This window comes from Ranitomeya imitator, chromosome 4 (assembly GCF_032444005.1).
Source record: "Ranitomeya imitator isolate aRanImi1 chromosome 4, aRanImi1.pri, whole genome shotgun sequence".
Lineage (NCBI taxonomy): Eukaryota > Metazoa > Chordata > Amphibia > Anura > Dendrobatidae > Ranitomeya > Ranitomeya imitator.
In genome coordinates this window covers 22,728,951-22,749,173 of record NC_091285.1, presented here as the reverse complement: position 1 = coordinate 22,749,173, position 20,223 = coordinate 22,728,951, and the positions used below count along the sequence as shown (strand labels likewise).

Here is a 20,223-nt window from a genome sequence, read left to right as displayed (position 1 = left end):
TATGCCCCAAAGCAGAGACAAGCGGGCAGGAGATTTCAAGTCGCCTGTCCACCATTAACACCCGAAGGCACAGCAGCATATAGAGCCTGGAGTCAACATTAGAGTCACCTGTAAAAAGGCTTGTGTTGCCTGCCATGCGGGTAGTGTCCTACTCAAAGGGACAGAGAGAAAGTGAGGACCTTGTGTGAAGCGTTAGGAAGCAAGGGACTACAATAGAGCACAGTAAAGAAGGCTTCCAACCCCACCTGGCTAGGGGGATTCCGAATCGCTTTCAGGCTGGCCGGACCTCACCATCACCTGTGATCCGTACCCTGGACTGTGGCTGCCTTACTACCAGTAAAAGGTAAAGAGACTGCAACCTTGTGTCCTCTGAGATTCTTTCTGGCACTATCTACCATCTTTGCCAATTACATCGGGAGCCCTGGGGAGCCAACTTCACCTGTGGGAAGCCATACCATCCCTGCTGCAGTACCACCATCCTCAGTGGAACCCCTTAAGCAGCGTCGGTCATCCCTGATTGAATACCACAGGTGGCGTCACGAACATTCTTATTTCTACAAACCCCTTTAAAGACCTTCCCTTTAATTTGGACACCCAGGGCCACGGACCGGGTCGCTGCCACGCCACCATGACTTCCCCTTTAATGACCACCGGACCCGGTACCGAGTAACCCCTAGGCCCTGGCGGCGGGTGCTCCATAAGCCAATACAGATTATAAAGGAAAGGGACTGCAATGGGATCTGCGGTCACCCCTGTTTGTAACTAGGAGGTGCTCCGTCCATATAAAGCCATGTGGCTCCTATCGCAGTTGAGGGGTTGTCCATAACTGAGATATTGACGACCTTTCTTTCCATTAATTCATCAATATCTGATCACCAGGGGTCCAACACCCCTACCAGAAAGGTAATATCTGGTGTCAAATGAAGTACACAGTACATGAATTGAAAACAGGACAGTTCTGTTCTAGTAGCTTTTTCAAAGTACTGCAAGCTCAGATTACCTTCACTTTATTGGGAGCTGATGTGCAGCACCCAATAAGAGCTACTATACAAGGTACGAAGCTATGGTGTTCCGGTTCTGTACAATGCATTCTTGTAGGTATCAGTTGATTGGTTGAGGTTCTGAGTGTCTGCAATGATGTGATATTGATGATATAATTTCAGAATAAGTCATCAGTGGCACAGTCCAGGAGAACCCATTTCAGAACCATTCATATATGATTCCATAAACAGTTAGCTCCCCCTATTGGTGACTGCATGCCGAGAGAATTACGGTATACAATTTGTCAAAACAGAAAATCAAAGCTCCAGTATACAGATATAAAGTACATAATTGAGATCATAATTCTAGGCAAAAATTAAAAAAAAACAGAATATTGGTTATTTATTTGAGGTGTAGCATATTTTGCAGAATTCTCAGTGAGGGTTTTGGTCCCATTTAGAATTTTTAGCTTTGGGCCCCTGTAATTTTTATGTATTCGTCTATTGGTACCATTTGGCAAGTGATCACAGAAACCTTTACATTGCAACTGTGTCCATTGAGACTGCTAAGGAGAATAGTATGTAATGTTTTCCTAAAATATTTCTGTAAATGAGGATACGGCTGTAGATTTTCTTAATACATTTACTGTTCCTAAAAGGAAATATAAATCATTAATTTCCAGGAAGAGACCTCGAGAAGTATATACAGAGTCTAACTGTTACATAAAACCCTCCTGTTACCAGTCACGTGTTCACGTTCTGGAATTTAATGGATCCCATATGTGGGGACAGATCCAAAGTAAGGAGGTTTTGTGTTACATAAGAGCATGAGGTCCAAAAAAGGGTCTTTGATGATATGCATAGTCCCATAGTGTTCCTTAGCCAAAAACATCTCTAGAATGTGGACCACTCTACAATTTCTCCTCCTAACCATGTTCTGTTACCGGTATACATGAGTAATCCCTTATGTTCTGTGCTAAAAAAAAATAGTTAATGTTTACAGCACTGCAGGGTTACATGCACACAGCCTGTATATTTGCACACATTCTCCGTATAGTCTCTTATTTTAGAACAGTTGAGACTTCATGTACCACCACATGGTGCTTCCATATGGCACAATATTACTGCCATTTCTGCACAATGTTACTTCTCTGTCCATCTTATCAGGAAAAAAGCTGTAATGCAGGTCTAAAAAAACTATTAACCTAATTCATGTTATCATTGAGCTCCGATAGAAACAAAAACTGTTATGAGTATATATAGTGATGTGGGATATGTGGACACTATCTGAGGAACCGACAAAATATTAATTGTTGGGCTTGTTTCTATAAATATGTTTAATTAAACAATAAAGAGAAGTAACTAATGTGTTGGGTGCTTGAAACATACTTTGGGAACCGCCATGGGTTCCAGCACAAGGCCAACCAATGATTTTCTGTCTTGATTGGTCTAAGCAGCAAATATATATAGTGGTGTGGAATATGTGGACACTATCTGAAGAACCGACAAAATAATAATTGATGGACTTGTTTCTATAAATGTTTATTTAAACAATGAAGAGAAGTAACTAATGTGTTGGGTGCTTGAAACATACTTTGGGAACCGCCATGGGTTCCAGCACAAGCCCAACCAATGATTTTCTATCTTGATTGGTCTAAGCAGCAAATTTATACAGTATATTTTTTATCTATTGTGTAGGTCTATAATAACCACCTTACCTATACATTTGTTTTATTAGTGACAACATATTTATGTCTTAAAGATAATGTTCACATTTTGAGAAAAGGTGGCCCATCGTGGCAACTGTGGCCCATAGCAGTTTGTGACAAAAAATATTTCCTAAAGTTGAAGAATTGGGGTGTGGTGTATCAGGAGGGAGCATGACCAACACATTTTGAATGGATTTATAATGCAAGAAAATGTTGCAAACTTTAGGACAGTCTAAGACCCCAATTTATCAAGGCCAAAACGCCGATCTTTATGAAAAGGCATGTTAGAGTCAGACGCTCCTGATTCATTAAGCTGCGCATGCCTGTTTGAAAAGTGGTGTGCGCCTCACCACAAGTCTTACTCCAGTTTGTGGCATAAGGTACACCATCGCTCGCCATAAATTTGATGCGTGGGGGCCGCATTGTTCCGTCACGCCCTTGGTCCCCCCACTTTGTCGGAGTTGGACAAAAATGGCGTGAAAATGTCAAAACCTGGCAAATTTTGCGTTTGCAAATTTTTAAGGTGTCTTCACTTTTGCATTGTAGACTAATCGAAACAGTAAACTGTCTTCACCTTAATGGAAAAGTACTGTAACTTTTTATTTTTTCCTATTAACCCTGTCTCTTAATTACACAGCAATCACACGGAAGGATTACCATAGTAATAGCTTCGGAATTAGCCAGGGATTTTATTCAAGCACTGCAGGATTCTGAAAGCAGAAGGATCAGACATATTTGCATAGTATTTTTCTTAATTTCTCGAACCAGTGGTGTTTATAGCACAAAGCCCCATGACAATTCTTCCTGTTCTAAGTTTTGTCCAGTGTTATCATAGGGACATTGATAATTGCATTTGAGTATCCAGGCATGTGAAGATTAGAATATTCATGCGGACGGTGCGTCTGAAAACTACGGACTGACTCTTCTCTGTGCTTTACATTATCTAGGGTGTCCATGAGTCCAAGGGTGTGTCGGAGGAATATCTGAACCTGGAATCGCTCATTCAGAAGGTGGTCTCTCCATACCTTGGCACATACGGGTTGTACTCTAACGACGCTCCATTCACGCACTCCTCCTGTCTCTTGGGTATGAGTCAATTTTGTACTTACGCACTGACATACAACTCAGCAGAATTTCCTTCTAATGTATGAGAGGTCAACCCTCCATAGTCAATGAATGGCATTGATTAGTTCTTTAACTTGGCATTTGCTGCCACCAGGTGGCCATTCTGGGTAGTGACACAGTAAACTTATTAAATTCCATTCCACGTTTTTTAGTGTAGTGTTCAGGTGGCAGATGACGCTAAGCCTTCGTACCTAGAGTGGCCTAAAGGCACCAGCTATATATATATATATATATATATATATATATATATACACATATGCATATATATAGAAATACATAATACATCTATATACATATATACATACATATATATATATACATACATATATATACACATATATACATATACCGTATATATATTTATATATATATATATATATATATATATATATACAAAATATATATATACAAAATATATATATATATATATATATATATATATATATATATATATATATATACAGACTGTTGACCCTTGGAGGCACATAGGCCTGCATAGGAGCTGTATACAGAACACAGTAGGATATTTTTTAACTAATTGAAAAGTTTCTCCTTTTTTTATTTTGGACCCATGGAAACAATGACCCTTCCTCTTTGATTATGAAGTTTGAAGGGATTGTATGGTGAAAATATGTTATCACCTATTATTAGAAATAATAATAATATTCAATAGATAGTTATTAAGTTGTAGATCGGTGGGGGTCCGACCACTGGATTCCCACCAATCATCAGAACGGGGCAATTTTCTCCACACTAAAATGGAACTGTAGTGTATATCATCAACCATTGTTCCATTCATTCCCTATGGGGAACGACGAGCGCTGCTCTTGGGTTTTTCTGGCACCATAGGGAATGAACGGGATGGTGATCCAGTGTATATCTCATCAATCAGTCCCCCACCGATCTTATCCTGTGGATGGGTGAGAATTAGTCTTTACAAGTTCTCATGTGGTCGTAGAATTGATCGTTTGATGTTGTATGATCTTCACAGAAAAACGCATATTCAGACGTTGTCCCAAATCCGGTGAGATGATCACGAAAAATCCAGTAGTGAGATCCAAGAGCTACAACAATCCATTGCTGACCCCGGTAGCGGAGTATGAAATGGAAAACATGTCGAACAATGGGACTGGAATCAGAAGACACTCGGTATCTGAGATGACCTCACTTCTAGAAATGCAGGGATACTCCAACCTGACCACCATCCTGGACTCTAGCTCCAAGCTCTCAATGTCCACCACCAAACCACAAACCACGGGTGAGCTGGAGCATCCCGCCATGGGCAACGGACAGTTTCCCTCAATGCACAACAACAGTGAACCTCAACAAGGACTGTACCACAGCCAGAGCTCCCGGGAGGACTTGTCCAGAGACTCTACTATGATTCCTGCCCCATCTTCCAGTCCAGAGACCATTGTTGACCAGATTTTAGAATCCATAGACTCTGACTCTGAAGGAATTTTCATTGATTTCGGAAGAGGTTGTGCCAAATCTTCAGGATACGCCATGGATGTTGGGCGGCAAAGTCTTGTATAACTATCTTAATTTTTTGGATTTCTATTTTCTTTTTACTTTGGGCCTTCTATGGGCTTTAGGTTTCCATTGAGCGTTGATTTCTAAATTTTGGGAGGATCTAATTAAATGTATGACAAATTTCTGATTCCGTTTTGGTTAATGAATGTCTCGGTATGAGAAACGGGTGAAGGATCTTCTAGATTTACAAAACAGGAAGTTTGATCTACCAGTTTTAGAAAACAGGAAGTAGGAACTCCAAGATTCCGAAAATAGGAAGTAGAAACTCTCAAAACGGAAAATGAAAAGTACCAGATTCTCAAAACAGGAAGTAGGATCTTCAAGATTCACAAAACATGAGTAGAACATTTTCGATACACAAAATAGGAAAATGAATCTACAAGATTCACAAAAATAAAAAAGAAATAAATGACACTAGATTCACAAAACCAGAGGTAGAAATTCCTCAAAACAGGAAGTGAAACCTCCAAAATTCACAAAACATGAAGTAAAACCTACTATATTCACAAAACAGGAAGTAAAACCTACCAAATTCGCAAAACATGAATTAAAACCTACTAGATTCACAAAACAGGAAGTAAAACCTACCATATTCACAAAACAGGAAGTGAAACCTACCACGTTCACAAAACAGGAAGTGAAACCTACTAGATTCACAAAACCGGACGTAAAACCTAGCAAATTCACAAAACATGAATTAAAACCTACTAGATTCACAAAACAGGAAGTTAAACCTACCATATTCACAAAACAGGAAGTGAAACCTACCACATTCACAAAACAGGAAGTGAAACCTACTAGATTCACAAAACCGGACGTAAAACCTAGCAAATTCACAAAACATGAATTAAAACCTACCAGATTCACAAAACAGGAAGTAAAACCTACCAGACTCACAAAACAGGAAGTAAAACCTACCAGATTCACAACCTACCAAATTCACAAAATAGGAAGTGGAAACCACTAGATTAACGTAACAGAAATACCCAGATTTGCCAAAAAAAAGTATAAACTCCCAAAACAGAAAGAAAAATCTACCTGATTCACAAAACAAGAAATAGGAACGCAAAGACTTTCAAAATAGGAAGTAGAAATTCCCAAAATAAGAAGTAAAACCTACCAGATTCACAAAACAGTAAGTAGGAACTCTTAAGATTCAAAAAACGGGAAGTAGATTCACAAAAACAAGAGTATAAGCTCCTAGATTTACAAAATAGAAAGAGGACTCCAACAGAGTCAGAAACTAAAAAGTAGAAAATTCACATAAGATTCACAAAACAAGAAGTAGAAATTCCCTAATTCACAAAACATGAAGTGAAACCTACCATACGCACAGAAGAGGAAGTATAAACCACTAGATGAAAGGGAAGCTGTGAGCAGGGTTGTGCTGAGTAACCTACAGACAGTGTCAGGTCGGCGCTGTTATACTGATTACAATGATAACTTAGTTGATGGAATCTGTCTTGTGGTTGTTGTTTAATCTTTATTTTCAATTTTGAGTTAATTATATATTTGAGCTCCGGGGCGGCCTGTGGGGGTCTACATGTGGTGCTCTGATTAGCTATTCATAGTGAAGACTGCTGACAGGTCATTGATCACTAAATTATATACACATTTACATATACACATTAAATATGCGATCATGCTGCAGGTCAGGTGCCACCACCGGCGCCTGACTGCAGAAGGAGATTTTTTTTCAAGAAGTATATATATATATATATATATATATATAATAATCATTATGTAAACTAGGGGGCAGGTCACTGAGCGATCGGTGACTTGTCAGAAGCCACACCGATGTCAGAAGAGCACCACATGAAGATTCCCCCACAGGCCGCCTCAGAGCACAGGCATATCATTAACTGAAAACTGAAAATAAAGATTAAACAAGAACCACAAGATGGATTCCATCAATCAAGGTATCATTATAATCAGTATAACGGCACCGACCTGACACTGCATGTAGGTTACTGTGCACAATCCTGCTGACAGGTTCTCTTTAACAAAAAAGAAAGTAGAAATTCCCAGATTCATCAAATAGGAAGTAGAAACTCTGAAAACAGGAAGTAAAATCTATCAGATTCTAAAACAAGAAATAGGAACTCCAAGATTTAAAAAAAAAAAATAGAAAGTACAAACTGTCAAAACAGGAAGTGGAATCTACCAGATTCACAGGAATTAGAAACTCAAAAATTCACAAAACAGGAAGTCGAAATTTGAATGTTCAAAAATAGGAAGTAGAAACTCCCAAAACAGGAAGTGGAATCTACCAGATCCACAAAACAGGAAGTAGAAGCTCCAAAAGCCACAAAACAGGGAGTGACAATATGGAGTATTTGGGGAGGACAGATCCCTTCTACAAGCCACAGAAGAACATCAGACTAGGCCTGGCTATCTATTATATGTTACTGAGAAGATGATATATCACATCTTTCATAGCAGTTTAACAAATAGTTCAGTTGTTGGAAAAAAAATGCCCAAATGTTGTAAAAAAAAAACATAGGAGATAAACTACTGCCGGAAACGTCTTATTACTCCCGACACGCCAATCAATGAAACATTCTGCAGACAGCTGTCTAAAGCGTGTGAGCAGCTTAAAGGGGATATCCAGCCCATCTCACTTATGAATCAGCAGTTGCTGATGTGGTATCCGATGACCACTTGTCAGGTCTTGTGCACACCTGACCAGTATCATACTATATGTGTCCATGATACCTGATCTTTGCTCAAAAATAGAAAATAGAAATCTTGCCATCTTCACACCGGCCACTGGTGCAGGTTTAGACTCTGATTTCTTATTGTTTCAGGATTTGCACATGTACATTAGCAGCAATGAGCAGACTCCTCCCCTATCTTTTTTAATGAAGCATCTAAGGAGCTTGTGCAAAGGTCAATATGAAAGAAGGAAGAGATCAGCTGTGACATAAGAGGCAGGATTACAATGACTGATAACACCTCTATACACATCCTATAACACAAAATCCACCAATCACAATAGGCGATGTCACAGCTCACCTCCTCCTCCTCCTTCCTTCACAATGTCCTTAGCACACGCTCATTAAATGCGTCAATACAAAAGATAAGATCTGAGTCTGTTCATTGCTAATGTAGATGTGTATAGAGGTGTCACCTGCAGTTGAAAGCCTGCCTGTGATGATAATGAGACTGCTGAAAACAGCAGGATGTGTGTGTGTAATAAAAGCCCTAGTGGATGGTGTGATAATTGCAAGATTTCTAATTTAGTTTTTGATACGGAAATAATAAAAACTTTGCCTGAAATGATAAAACAGGTGGGACCGATGCTGGTTGTAAATTCTAATGTTTGGAGATGGATTGTTAAATGTTGACAATTTTTGTATTTTTCATTTCTCTTATTTAGTCATCTGAAATGACCGAACTGACAAATCAGCAGAAAGCGGTCGTACAGACACAGACTTTAATCCTCGGAGGGATTTTCAGACAAAGCTTTCTCTACGATTGCAAAAAAAAAAAAAAAAAGCTAGCAGCGTGATATCGTTTGTGGCCGTGAAGTGCGCATCCACCAGTTGGGGGCAGATTGTGATTTCAGCGGAGGAGCGGGAGCCGCTCTGTGCCAGCGGCTGATCTCTCACGGCAAAAGCTTCATTATACATAGGGCACGGAGACGGGTCAGACGCCTCAGCACCGGGGCTCCGCTAATGGCCTGAGAGCCAGCGGCCCACCATCCACAATGTCTAACACCGGGTCAGCCGGCGCCGTAATAATGAAGGGAAGCGCTAACGAGGGGTCATCAAACATTTAGAATTCTCAGAAGCCATATCTAAACATCCAAACTCTTCTGCTCCAGAATGCAGATTACTGTGCCTGACTATCAGAATATTAATGGATAAGTATGTGCCCCCTCCATCCCACCTCCTGGAGCTTTACTGGCCTCACATCCTACATCCATAAACATTAACATCTAGATATACAGTAGCATCTCCCGCTCTTCTGGAAAGGATTTCTAGAAGATCTTGAAGGCTTCTGTGTGAAATGTTGCCCCTTCATCCAGTAGAGAATCTGTGAGGTCAGACCCTGATGTTGGGGACACAATCTCCGTTATAAGTGTCGGAAGGGGTTGACATCCCCAAACTCTCCCCAACCGTGTCTGTATGGACCTTGTACACTGGGCACAGTCATGGGGAACAGTTAAGGGCCTTCCCTAAAATAATTGCCACAAAGCTGGAAGCTTTATTTTCCAGTGTTACTGAAAATGAGGGCCCAAGGCCGACCCCTGGAAAAAAAAAAAAGCCCATAGCGTTACAGAGGGCACAATGCAATCAGGTGGGTAACATTCTCCTGCCTTTCACCAAACCCAATTTCGTCCATCAGACGCAATATAGAGAAGTGTGATCCGTCACTACACAGAACATGTTTCCTCCAGACTCCAGTGGTGGCGGCTTAACACCACTCCATCCGACGCTCGGCATTGTGCTTGGTGATGTATGACTGCATAGAGCTGCTCGGCTGATTGTAAAATTTTCCTCCCCCTTAACCCCAATGCACCATAAAGCTCCAGAGTGCAATGTAAAAAAATGTTTCTCATCAAAAAAACAGTTGTAATCCTGGCATCAGAAATTGTATTCACCTGCAGCACCTCCGCAGGTGAAATGAGGTATTGCACAATTTTCTTTGAAACCAATGGACTGTGTATGTAAAGCATAGCCATGTCGGGTCCTCCAGAGCAGGAGCTGCTTTCTGTGTGTATTTCATCTTTGAGGTCCGGAGATATGTTTTAGTTTGTAACTTTGCCAACTTTTTTGCCTTAGTTTGACTCCATTGCTTTCTTCTCGACTATCCTTACACAAATAACAGACTATGGATACCCCCTCAAGTTTAATGACCTTTTTTTAGAGGACACCAAGGAGAGGGAGCTAAACTGAAGTGGGCAGACAGCCATCAATGATCAGACCCATATTGTAGCAGACTCCTCACCCACTATTACTCCCATTGTTTCATTGGCAACTCACTGACCTGAAATATTTGCTCAAATTAATATTTAACCATAGAAAGTAATTGACGTCTTGACACAGACGCCCCGGAAGTTTGCACTGACCACTATCAGACTTTCTCTTCTTTTATATAGGATCACAGTGAAATATGAAATATGAGCAGTCCTATAAATTAAGTAGTCCAGGTCATCAGACTTTCTAAATTATCAGATTTTTTTTTGTACAAAATTCCCCTTTAAATAGGAAGATCGAAATGATCGACTGTGTGGGGAATCAGAAGCAGGTGTGTAATTTCCCTGCAGTGCCACCGCTGGAGAAAGGAAGTATTACACAGCTCTCATTTAAATTAAGGAACTGGATGTTTAATGTATGGACTTGTGGAGTCCTCCAGGGCAAGAGATGCTCGTTGTAGCTGCTGTTCACACTGACAAATAGATCTTACATGGATTATTAGAGAATATTCTCGTAGAGTGTTGGAAAATTGAGTTTTCTAAAGCAGCCGACCCATGAAAAATCGTGAAAAACTAATCCTGTTTCTCATGATTTTCAAAATCTCTGCTTGCCGTCATTGAATGGTAACTTGAGCTGAAATTTTCATTGGATTCTGTAAGTCTAAATACGGCTTTGCTGTACAGATACCAATGCTTGAACTGACATCTAGGTTATTATTACACTATTATTCTAATTATTATTAGGTTTCCATTAATTGACCACAAGGGGATCTTGAAAACATGAGGATAATTATGAGGATCATCTGTCCAGGATAATCAAGAATTGTGCAGAGTACTGACCTGTCCATATGACACAGATTTTCCATTTACATGGGCATTGCTGTAATACCTCATTTCTCCTGTGGGGGAGCTCCAGGAAAATTGAACACTTACAACCAGATTTCCCCACAGATCACAACTGATCGCTAAGGGTTCAAAAAGAGAGACACTTTTGTGAAAAGCCGATTGTCAAGGGATTCTCCTAACAAGTAAGGCCTAACCAAAAAGATGCTTCTTAAAGGATACCTGTCAACAGGTCAAAGGCTCCCTCTCCTTGGTGTCCTCTAAAAAAAAAGGTCATTAAACTTGAGGGGGTATCCATAGTCTGTTATTTGTGTAAGGACAGTCGAGAAGAAAGCAATGGAGTCAAACTAAGGCAAAAAAGTTGGCAAAGTTACAAACTAAAACATATCTCCGCACCTCAAAGATGAAATACACACAGAAAGCAGCTCCTGCTCTGGAGGACCCGACATGGCTATGCTTTACATACACAGTCCATTGGTTTCAAAGAAAATTGTGCAATACCTCATTTCACCTGCGGAGGTGCTGCAGGTGAATACAATTTCTGATGCCAGGATTACAACTGTTTTTTTGATGAGAAACATTTTTTTACATTGCACTCTGGAGCTTTATGGTGCATTGGGGTTAAGGGGGAGGAAAATTTTACAATCAGCCGAGCAGCTCTATGCAGTCATACATCACCAAGCACAATGCCGAGCGTCGGATGGAGTGGTGTTAAGCCGCCACCACTGGAGTCTGGAGGAAACATGTTCTGTGTAGTGACGGATCACACTTCTCTATATTGAGTCTGATGGACGAAATTGGGTTTGGTGAAAGGCAGGAGAATGTTACCCACCTGATTGCATTGTGCCCTCTGTAACGCTATGGGCTTTTTTTTTCCAGGGGTCGGCCTTGGGCCCTCATTTTCAGTAACACTGGAAAATAAAGCTTCCTGCTTTGTGGCAATAATTTAGGGAAGGCCCTTAACTGTTCCCCATGACTGTGCCCAGAGTACAAAGTCCATACAGACACGGTTGGGGAGAGTTTTGCTTCTATTTTATTCTTGCTGATCCCCTGAGTATTCCATTTTTCTTTTTTTTTAAATCCGCCATACGGATCCAGAGATATGGTTCTTTTTATTTAGTGCTCATTTTTATGTCCTTTTCTAAGAGGGCGTGGCTCACAGGATTCTATAGGGGCGTGTCTTTAGATTGCTCTGCATAATTACCCTGTGAGCCATGCCTCTTTTGTAAAAACCATAGACATTAGTAGTGAATTAAAAGGCCAATATCTCTGGAACCGTATGACGGATTTCAAGAAAATAAAAAACACAATACTCAGGGGAACAGCGGGATTAAGATCAGAACAAAAACTGGCCACTTTCGACTTGGTGACAAGTCCCCTTTAAGCATTTAGTACATAGAAGGAAAAATATCTATGGAACGTTTTGAAGTATATGTCCACAGTCACAGATGAGTCATGTTTGATGTACTGCTTCGTAAGTAAATGTTAATGCTAAGCTGGAATTGAATTAGAGCCGTCTGTTCTGAAAATCACCGGGATGGATTTATCCGTGACTCGGATGAGATAAAACGAATGCATAGAATAATACTGAGGAGTATAATAGATCACAGGAGTGGCCGGGGGACAGGTGGGATTTGTTTTCCTGTCTTATACATTAGTGGAAAGATCTCGCCATTTTGCATACATGACGAGCCATACACCTTCTATAGGACTTGCGTCAATGCTGTTTTTGATTTGCTCCAAGTTCTTTTAATTTTCACTTTTTTTTAACTTTATTTTTTATGTGTTCACTTTTTTTTATGTTGACCTATTTTTTTTGTTTTCCAGAGATTTGAGGCAATTGTGACTTTTTAAATAATATTTGCGCAAATGAACTCTGGATCATTTTAACATTTGCTTCATTTGTTTTGTACAAATTTTTCAATATTTTAGTGGAACGTGAAACTTCTGGCTCTAAAAAAATTAAAAGAAAAAATTAAGAACATTTTTTTATATTGTGCAAAATTCATGACCCAAGTGGAATTTTTATTTTTTTCATTGTGTAAACAATTTCTTTATTCTCTATTTCGAAAATTACAAGATATTGTTTTTTGGCTGTATCATTAAGAGTGTTGCAATTCCAATTATGTGGGGGGGGGGGAGTAATATAATAATTTTTTTCTTTTTGAAATTTTTTTTGCATTTTTTTACATTTTCTTTACTTTTTATATTAATTTCTCTGTGGCACTTGATCTTCTATGAGTGTGACCGCTCTTATAATACGCTCTGATACTTACATGATGATTACCGTACTTCTGTAATACATGGATTTCCTGAAATTTCGGCTTCGTCGTTACTTACGCAGTCATAATTTGGTCATAATTTGTGTAAATGGATCATTATTTCCGTTTCGGATTCCCCACGGGTGGTGGAGCCCATCACGTCTCTCCCTGGTGACGTCGTCGCTGTTGGTTGGGTGTTGAGGCTTTGATCTTTGAAATTGGGAACGAGAGCAGGTAGTTTGAGGGCACTTTACACTTTAATATATTTAGACATCAAAGCTCAGCTGGAATCGCCCGAGCCGACATCACCGGCGCACAATGGCTCTGCTGTTATTTCAGGTATCATGACCAAGAATCACTCATCACAGGCGGAGGTCACCATCAATTGACCAGAATAAAAAATCATTTCCATCCAAAAAGTAACGCTGCCTGAAGTTTTTTTGCGTGGTGTGCTAGGACGCTTCTTCATCGCGATAAGCAGACTGAGCGTATAACAACCAACCCTCACCTCCCCTCCCGGTGTATAATGTCCGGCCCATCAGCTGCCCTAGTATAACAACTGGCCTCTCACCTCCCGGTGTATAAAATCCAGCCCCACTTCCTCTCCCAGTGTATAACATCCGGCCCCTCGCCTCCAGTGTATAATATCCGGCCCCATCGCCCCCTGGTGTATAACATCTGACCCCTCACCTCCAGTGTATAACATCTGGCCCCATCGCCCCTGGTGTATAACATCCAGCCCCATCTCCCCCCGGTATATAGCGTCCGGCCCCTCGACTCCAGTGTGTAACATCTGGCCCCATCGCCCCTCGATGTATAACATCTGTCCCCAAGCTCCCCCAGTGTTTAACATCTGGCCCCTCGCTCCAGTGTATAATGTCCGGCCCCTTGCCTTGAGTGTTTAACATCTCTCCCCATTGCCCCCCGGTGTATAACATCCGGCCCCTCGCTTCCATTGAATAACATCAGGCCCCTCGTTAGCCCCCCCCCCCCCCCCGTGTATAACATCTGCCCCTCGCTCCCCCGATGTATAACATCCGGCCACTCGCCTCCAGTGTATAATGGAGCGGCCCCAGACACAGGGCCACAGGTTACTCAGTACCGATCCTTTCTGTCTCAGTTCTGGGGTTGTCACGGTGACTGGACCCGGTCCGTGACCCTGCTAAGGGGCGTCCAATGAAAGGTGATGGGAGTCTGTCAAGGTTTCATGACGCCACCTGTGGTATTCGGTCAGGGTGACCGACACTGCTCGGGGTCCGCTGGGGTGATGGAATGGCAGCTAGATGGTATACCACAGGTGAAGTGAGTCCCCAGGGCTTCCCAGTAAGGTGGATGGTGATGGTGTGAGGTGCAGACAATAACGAGGACACAGGGTTACAGTCTCTTTACCTCTTTACTGAAGACTTCAGGATCCTCAATCCAGAGCACGGTTAACAGGGCTGTCTGAGACCGGCCGGTCTGATGGCACATCCAGAGTTCCCTTTGCAGGTGGAACTTGTTGCCTACCACTAGCGCCTGTGTGTTGTAGTGCTACCCTGCTGAGCATTCGGAATAATCCTCACAACTTCTGTTCTCGTTCGTTCTTTCTAGTTCTTTCTAATTCTTTCTCTTTCGTTCCAGATGTTTCTAGTTTCTCGTCCCCCAGGTATGTTATGGCTAGGACGCACCCGTATGACGGGAAGGCTCTGAGGTCTTCCGGGACCCTAGAGACGCCCCTCTCCACACGTTGCCCCCTATGTTTGCGTAGGAAATTTAAGGTAGACAGCCAACCTATAATTAACTGTCCTGCGGAGTTTGAAGTAAGGCATAGAGTCAGTTACTTCCTCGGTGTTCCGGCCACCGGCTACGCGCCTCAGTAGGATGTTGCCGTTCTCGGGGCACAACTCCTACTGGCTCTCCTTTGTGCTTGATCTCGTTTCTCACTGTCCACAATATCCTTCCCTTCGTGTCTCTTTCTTAGGATACCGCCGCAAGGTAGTGCAGGCGCGGTTCCGTAACGTTCTGTTCTGTTTGCCAGGTACCTGCCAGGTTCCCACGCCTCACAGGGACCCCCCTGTGTCTTCTCCCTGCAACAACCCCTGCCACGGGATGTTGCCTGAATCCAACCCAGTCAGCTTCTGACTAACTTCCTCTCCAGCCCCTAGTTTTACCAGTGTGAGGAGTGGCCCAATAAATAAAGCCTTTTTCTCCCCCTAGTGGCCGGAGTGTGAAGTGTAATGTGTGCTGATGATACCTGGTCAGAAGAATTCCTTTAGTGCCATCAGACGTACCATCACTCCCCTTAGCGGCAGAGCGTCATACTGCAACGACCAGGTCTCTGGGGCGCTGCAATAACATCACCCCCCGGTGTATAACATCCGGCCCCTCACCTCCTGGTATATAACATCCACCACTCACCTCCCCAGTGTATAACATCTGGACCCTCACTTCTCGGTGTATAACATTCGGCCCCTGCTCCCGGTGTATAACATCCAACCCTTCATCTCTCAACTTATAACATGCGGACCCTCACCCCTGGTGCATAACATCTGGCTCCTCGCTCTTTGGTATATATCATCTGGCCCCTGCTCCCGGTGTATAACATCCGCCCCACGCTCCCCGATGTATGATATCTGACCCCTCGCCCCCAGGGTATAACATCCGCCCCTCACCCCGGTGTATAACATCTGACCCCTCGCCCCTGGTGTATAGCATCCAGCCCCTCACTCCCCAGTGTATAACATCCGGTCTCTCATCTCTGGTATATAACATCAGGCCCCTAGCTCCCCGGTGTATAACATCAGGCCCCTAGCTCCCCGGTGTATAACATCTGGCCCCTCGCCCCTGGAGTATAACATCCGGCCCCTCGCTTCCCGGTGTATAACATCCAGCCCCTCACTTCCCGCTGTATAACATCTGACCCCTCACTCCCCGCTGTATAACATCCGGCCCCTCGCTCCCCGGTGTATAACATCCAGCCCCTCGCTCCCCGGTGTATAAAATCCAGCTCCTCGCTTCCTGGGGTACAACATCCAGCCCCTCACCCCCGTATCACAAAATCCGACCCCTCGCCATCAGTGTATAACATCCAGCCCCTTGCTCTCTGGTGTATAACATCCGGCTCCTCGCACCCGCCCGGTTTCCAACATACGGCCCCTTTACCCATGGGGTATAACATCTGCCCCCAGTGTATTATATCCCTACTCACAACCCCGGTGTATAACATCCACCCCTCACCCCTGGTGCATAACATCTGTCCTTTCGACCCCGGTGAATAACATCTGGCCCCCTGCCTTTGGTGTATAACATCCGGCTCTTCGCCACCCCAGTGTTCAACCTCCGCCCCCCTGCTCCCCGATATATAACCTACAGCCCCTCATTGGGTTGTACACTTTTACTAACATGATAAAATGGCTTTTGATAAAGATCTCGCTGATACCAGCGCAGTCCTGTAATAGGAGCCACCAGGGAAACAAGTCTGTTCAGGACATTTCTTCCTCCTAAATCGCCCCCCCATCACCTGTGAGTGGAATGAAATGGAAGGAACTGCATCAACTCAGCCATCGAGTGGAGACCCCATAACATTAAAGAGTGGGGTCACCGAATGCTGACTAGCAGAGTGCAGAAAAGTCACCAACGCTCTTCTGTCTCCATAACTTGTATTAACATCAGCACAAACACTGCGCCCCCGCGGAGCAGCTGCATGCAGCTGTACATCACCATGCACAATGCCGAGCGTTGGATGGAGTGGTGTAAAGCCACCACCACTGGACTCTGTGCAGTGACGGATCACACTTCTCTATGTGGCATCTGAAGAGGAGTCTGGCTTTGATGAATGCCAGTAGGACATTGCTCCTTGACTGCATTGTGCCCGCTGTACAGTTTGATGGCGGAGGATAATGCTATGGGCTGTTATCAGGGGTCGGCATTGGGCCCTTAGACCCAGTGAAGGGAAATTTTAGTTCTTCACCACAAGACATTGTGGACAATTGTAGCTTCCAGCTTTGTGGGAACAGTCTGGGGAAGACCCTTTCGCATAGCTCCCAACCGTCACTCATACTGCGGGACTGTCCCGATTTTGAGGCTGTGCCCCGCAGTCCCGGATGGGACTCTGCTTCTCCCGCACAGCCAGCAGAAGCAGCCGACACGCCCCCTTGTTTTAGGCCACACACCCTCCGTATCTTCTTCTCTGGTGGTTCAGAGAGGGAGAGAGGACATTCTGAGGTACCTGTGTGTGTGTGTTTTACAGTACAAAGCAGTGTGTGTACTGCGTACATATAATAATAATAATAATTTAAATAATTTTATTTATATAACATACATGCAGACATGCAGCTGGCCTTAACTCTGCTGTGCTTACAGTACAAGGCATTATAACCAAGAGTAGTGGCAGCAGTTAGAGCAATCCAGTGCAGCCTGTTAGTCATAAGCACAGTATATACATATGTATCCTTTATATACTACAGCAGTTATGGAGTGGAGCCAGTAAATAGTGGTGTCATAGTGCATGCAGAGTTCGCAGAGCTGGGTTACATTGCAATGTACAGGATCGGTGAGGCAGCAATGTGGACAGCGACAGGTGGTGAAATCTTTGCCTACATTGTAAGCAGAGCTGCTGGGACACATCTACAGCCCCGACTGTACACTGGCATCATCATGTGGGTCCATTATACAGTATTGAGCATCATGTGGGGTCATTATACAGTATAGAGCACTATGTGTGGCCATGATACAGTATTGAGCATCATGTGGGGCCATTATACAGTATTGAGCATTATGTGGGGCCATTATACAGTATGGAGCACTGTGTGGCCATTATACAGTATGGAGTACTCTGTGGCCATTAGACAGTATTGAGCATCATGTGTGGCCATTATACAGCATGGAGCATCATGTGTGGCAATTATACAGTATTGAGCATCATGTGGGGCCATTATACAGTATGGAGCACTGTGTGGCCATTATACAGCATGGAGCATCATGTGTGGCCATTATACAGTATGGAGAACTGTTTGGCCATTATACAGTATGGAGTATCATGTGGGTCCATTATACAGCATGAAGCACTGTGTGGCTATTATACAGTATGGAGCACTGTGTGGCCATTATACAGTGTGGAGCATTATGTGGGTCCATTATACAGCATGAAGCACTGTGTGGCCAATATACAGTATGGAGCACTGTGTGGCCGTTATACAGTATGGAGCACTGTGTGGCCATTATACAGTGTGGAGCATTATGTGGGTCCATTATACAGAATGAAGCACTGTGTGGCCAATATACAGTATGGAGCACTGTGTGGCCGTTATACAGTATGGAGCACTGTGTGGCCATTATACAGTGTGGAGCATTATGTGGGTCCATTATACAGCATGAAGCACTGTGTGGCCAATATACAGTATGGAGCACTGTGTGGCCGTTATACAGTATGGAGCACTGTGTGGCCATTATACAGTATGTAGCATCATGTGGGGCCATTATACAGTATGGAACATCATATGAGGCCATTATACAGTATTGAGCATCATGTGGGTCCATTGCACAGTATGGAGCATCATGTGTGGCCATTATACAGTATGGAGCACTGTGTGTGGCCATTATACAGTATGGAGCATCCTGCGTGGCCATTATACAGTATAGAACATCATGTGTGGCCATTATACAGTATGGAGCACTGTGTTGCCATTATACAGCATGGAGCATCATGTGTGGCCATTATACAGTATGGAGAATCATGTGGGGCCATTATACAGTATGCAGCATTGGAGCATCATGTGGGGCCATTATACAGTATGGAGCACTGTGTGGCCATTACAGTATGGAGCACTGTGTGGCCATTATACAGTATTGAGCATCATGTGTGGCCATTATACAGTATGGAGTACTGTGGGGCCATTATACAGTATGAAGCATCATGTGGGGCCATTATACAGCATGGAGCATCATGTGTGGCCATTATACAGTATGGAGCACTGTGTGGCCATTATACAGTATTAAGCATCATCTGGGGCCATTATACAGTATGGAGCATCATCTGGGGCCATTATACAGTATGGAGGACTCTGTGTGGCCATTATACCGTATGGAGCACTGTGTGGCTATTATACAGTATGGAGCACTGTGTGACCATTATACAGTATGGAGCATTGTGTGGACATATTTTTTTCTGTTCATAGTTATTGTTTATGAAACAGTGTGATCTGCAGTGCTAAATGGGTGTGGTCGGGGCATGGATATGGGTGTGACTAGTTGTGAAGTGGGTGTGGTCAGGGGCGTGGCCTAAAAATTGCCGCTTCGTTCTGTGCGCGCCGCTACCTTTCTCCCTCTTTACCTTCTTCTAAAGTTGGGAGGTATGCCTTTCCTGTTCCCCATGAATGTGCCAAGTGCACAAGGTCCATACATGACCTAGACCGCCCGCACAGAGCCCAGACCTTCGCCCCATCTATTACCACGTTGTGATCCCGGCCTCTCCCCAATATCAGGGTCTGACCTCACAAGTGCTCTTCTTGGATGAAGGGGCAAATATTCCCACAGACCCCTCCATAATCTTGTAGAGATCCTTCCCTGAAGAGCGGGAGCCGTTATATCTGCAGAGGGTCTGCTGACGCCATATTAATGTCTACGGATGTAGGATGGCAGGTCCTAAAAGCTCCTGGAGGTGGGATGTGGAGGGGGCACATACTTTTGTCTATTTAGTGTAATAACATAATCACAAACATTAAAAAAGCCCAAGTCAGGAGATATAATATTGGGGGTCGTCTGTACAGGACCCTCATCCCTGTAGAGCAGCTATAAAGAGCATCTCTCGCTCCGGAGGACCCGAACTGTCCCATTGATTTGAATGGACAATGTGTAATACTTCTTTTCTCCTG

At 43.3% G+C, this 20,223-nt stretch overlaps 1 protein-coding gene across 7 annotated transcripts in view; it reads left to right on the top strand.

The window, feature by feature from the left end:
• ARHGAP8 (Rho GTPase activating protein 8) overlaps nt 1-20,223 on the top strand; it is a 185,233-nt gene that overhangs the window by 101,144 nt on the left and 63,866 nt on the right. For 6 of the 7 annotated variants that reach the window (XM_069763338.1, XM_069763340.1, XM_069763341.1 and 3 more), the window contains 2 exons: nt 3,637-3,775; nt 4,806-5,474. The exons of the other annotated variant lie outside the window; for it this stretch is intronic. In XM_069763338.1, coding sequence (XP_069619439.1) covers nt 3,637-3,775; nt 4,806-5,350 — 684 coding nt within the window. In that variant the 3' untranslated portion in view covers nt 5,351-5,474. Of the gene's footprint in view, nt 1-3,636; nt 3,776-4,805; nt 5,475-20,223 lie in introns of those variants that run through there. 7 annotated transcript variants of the gene reach the window in all.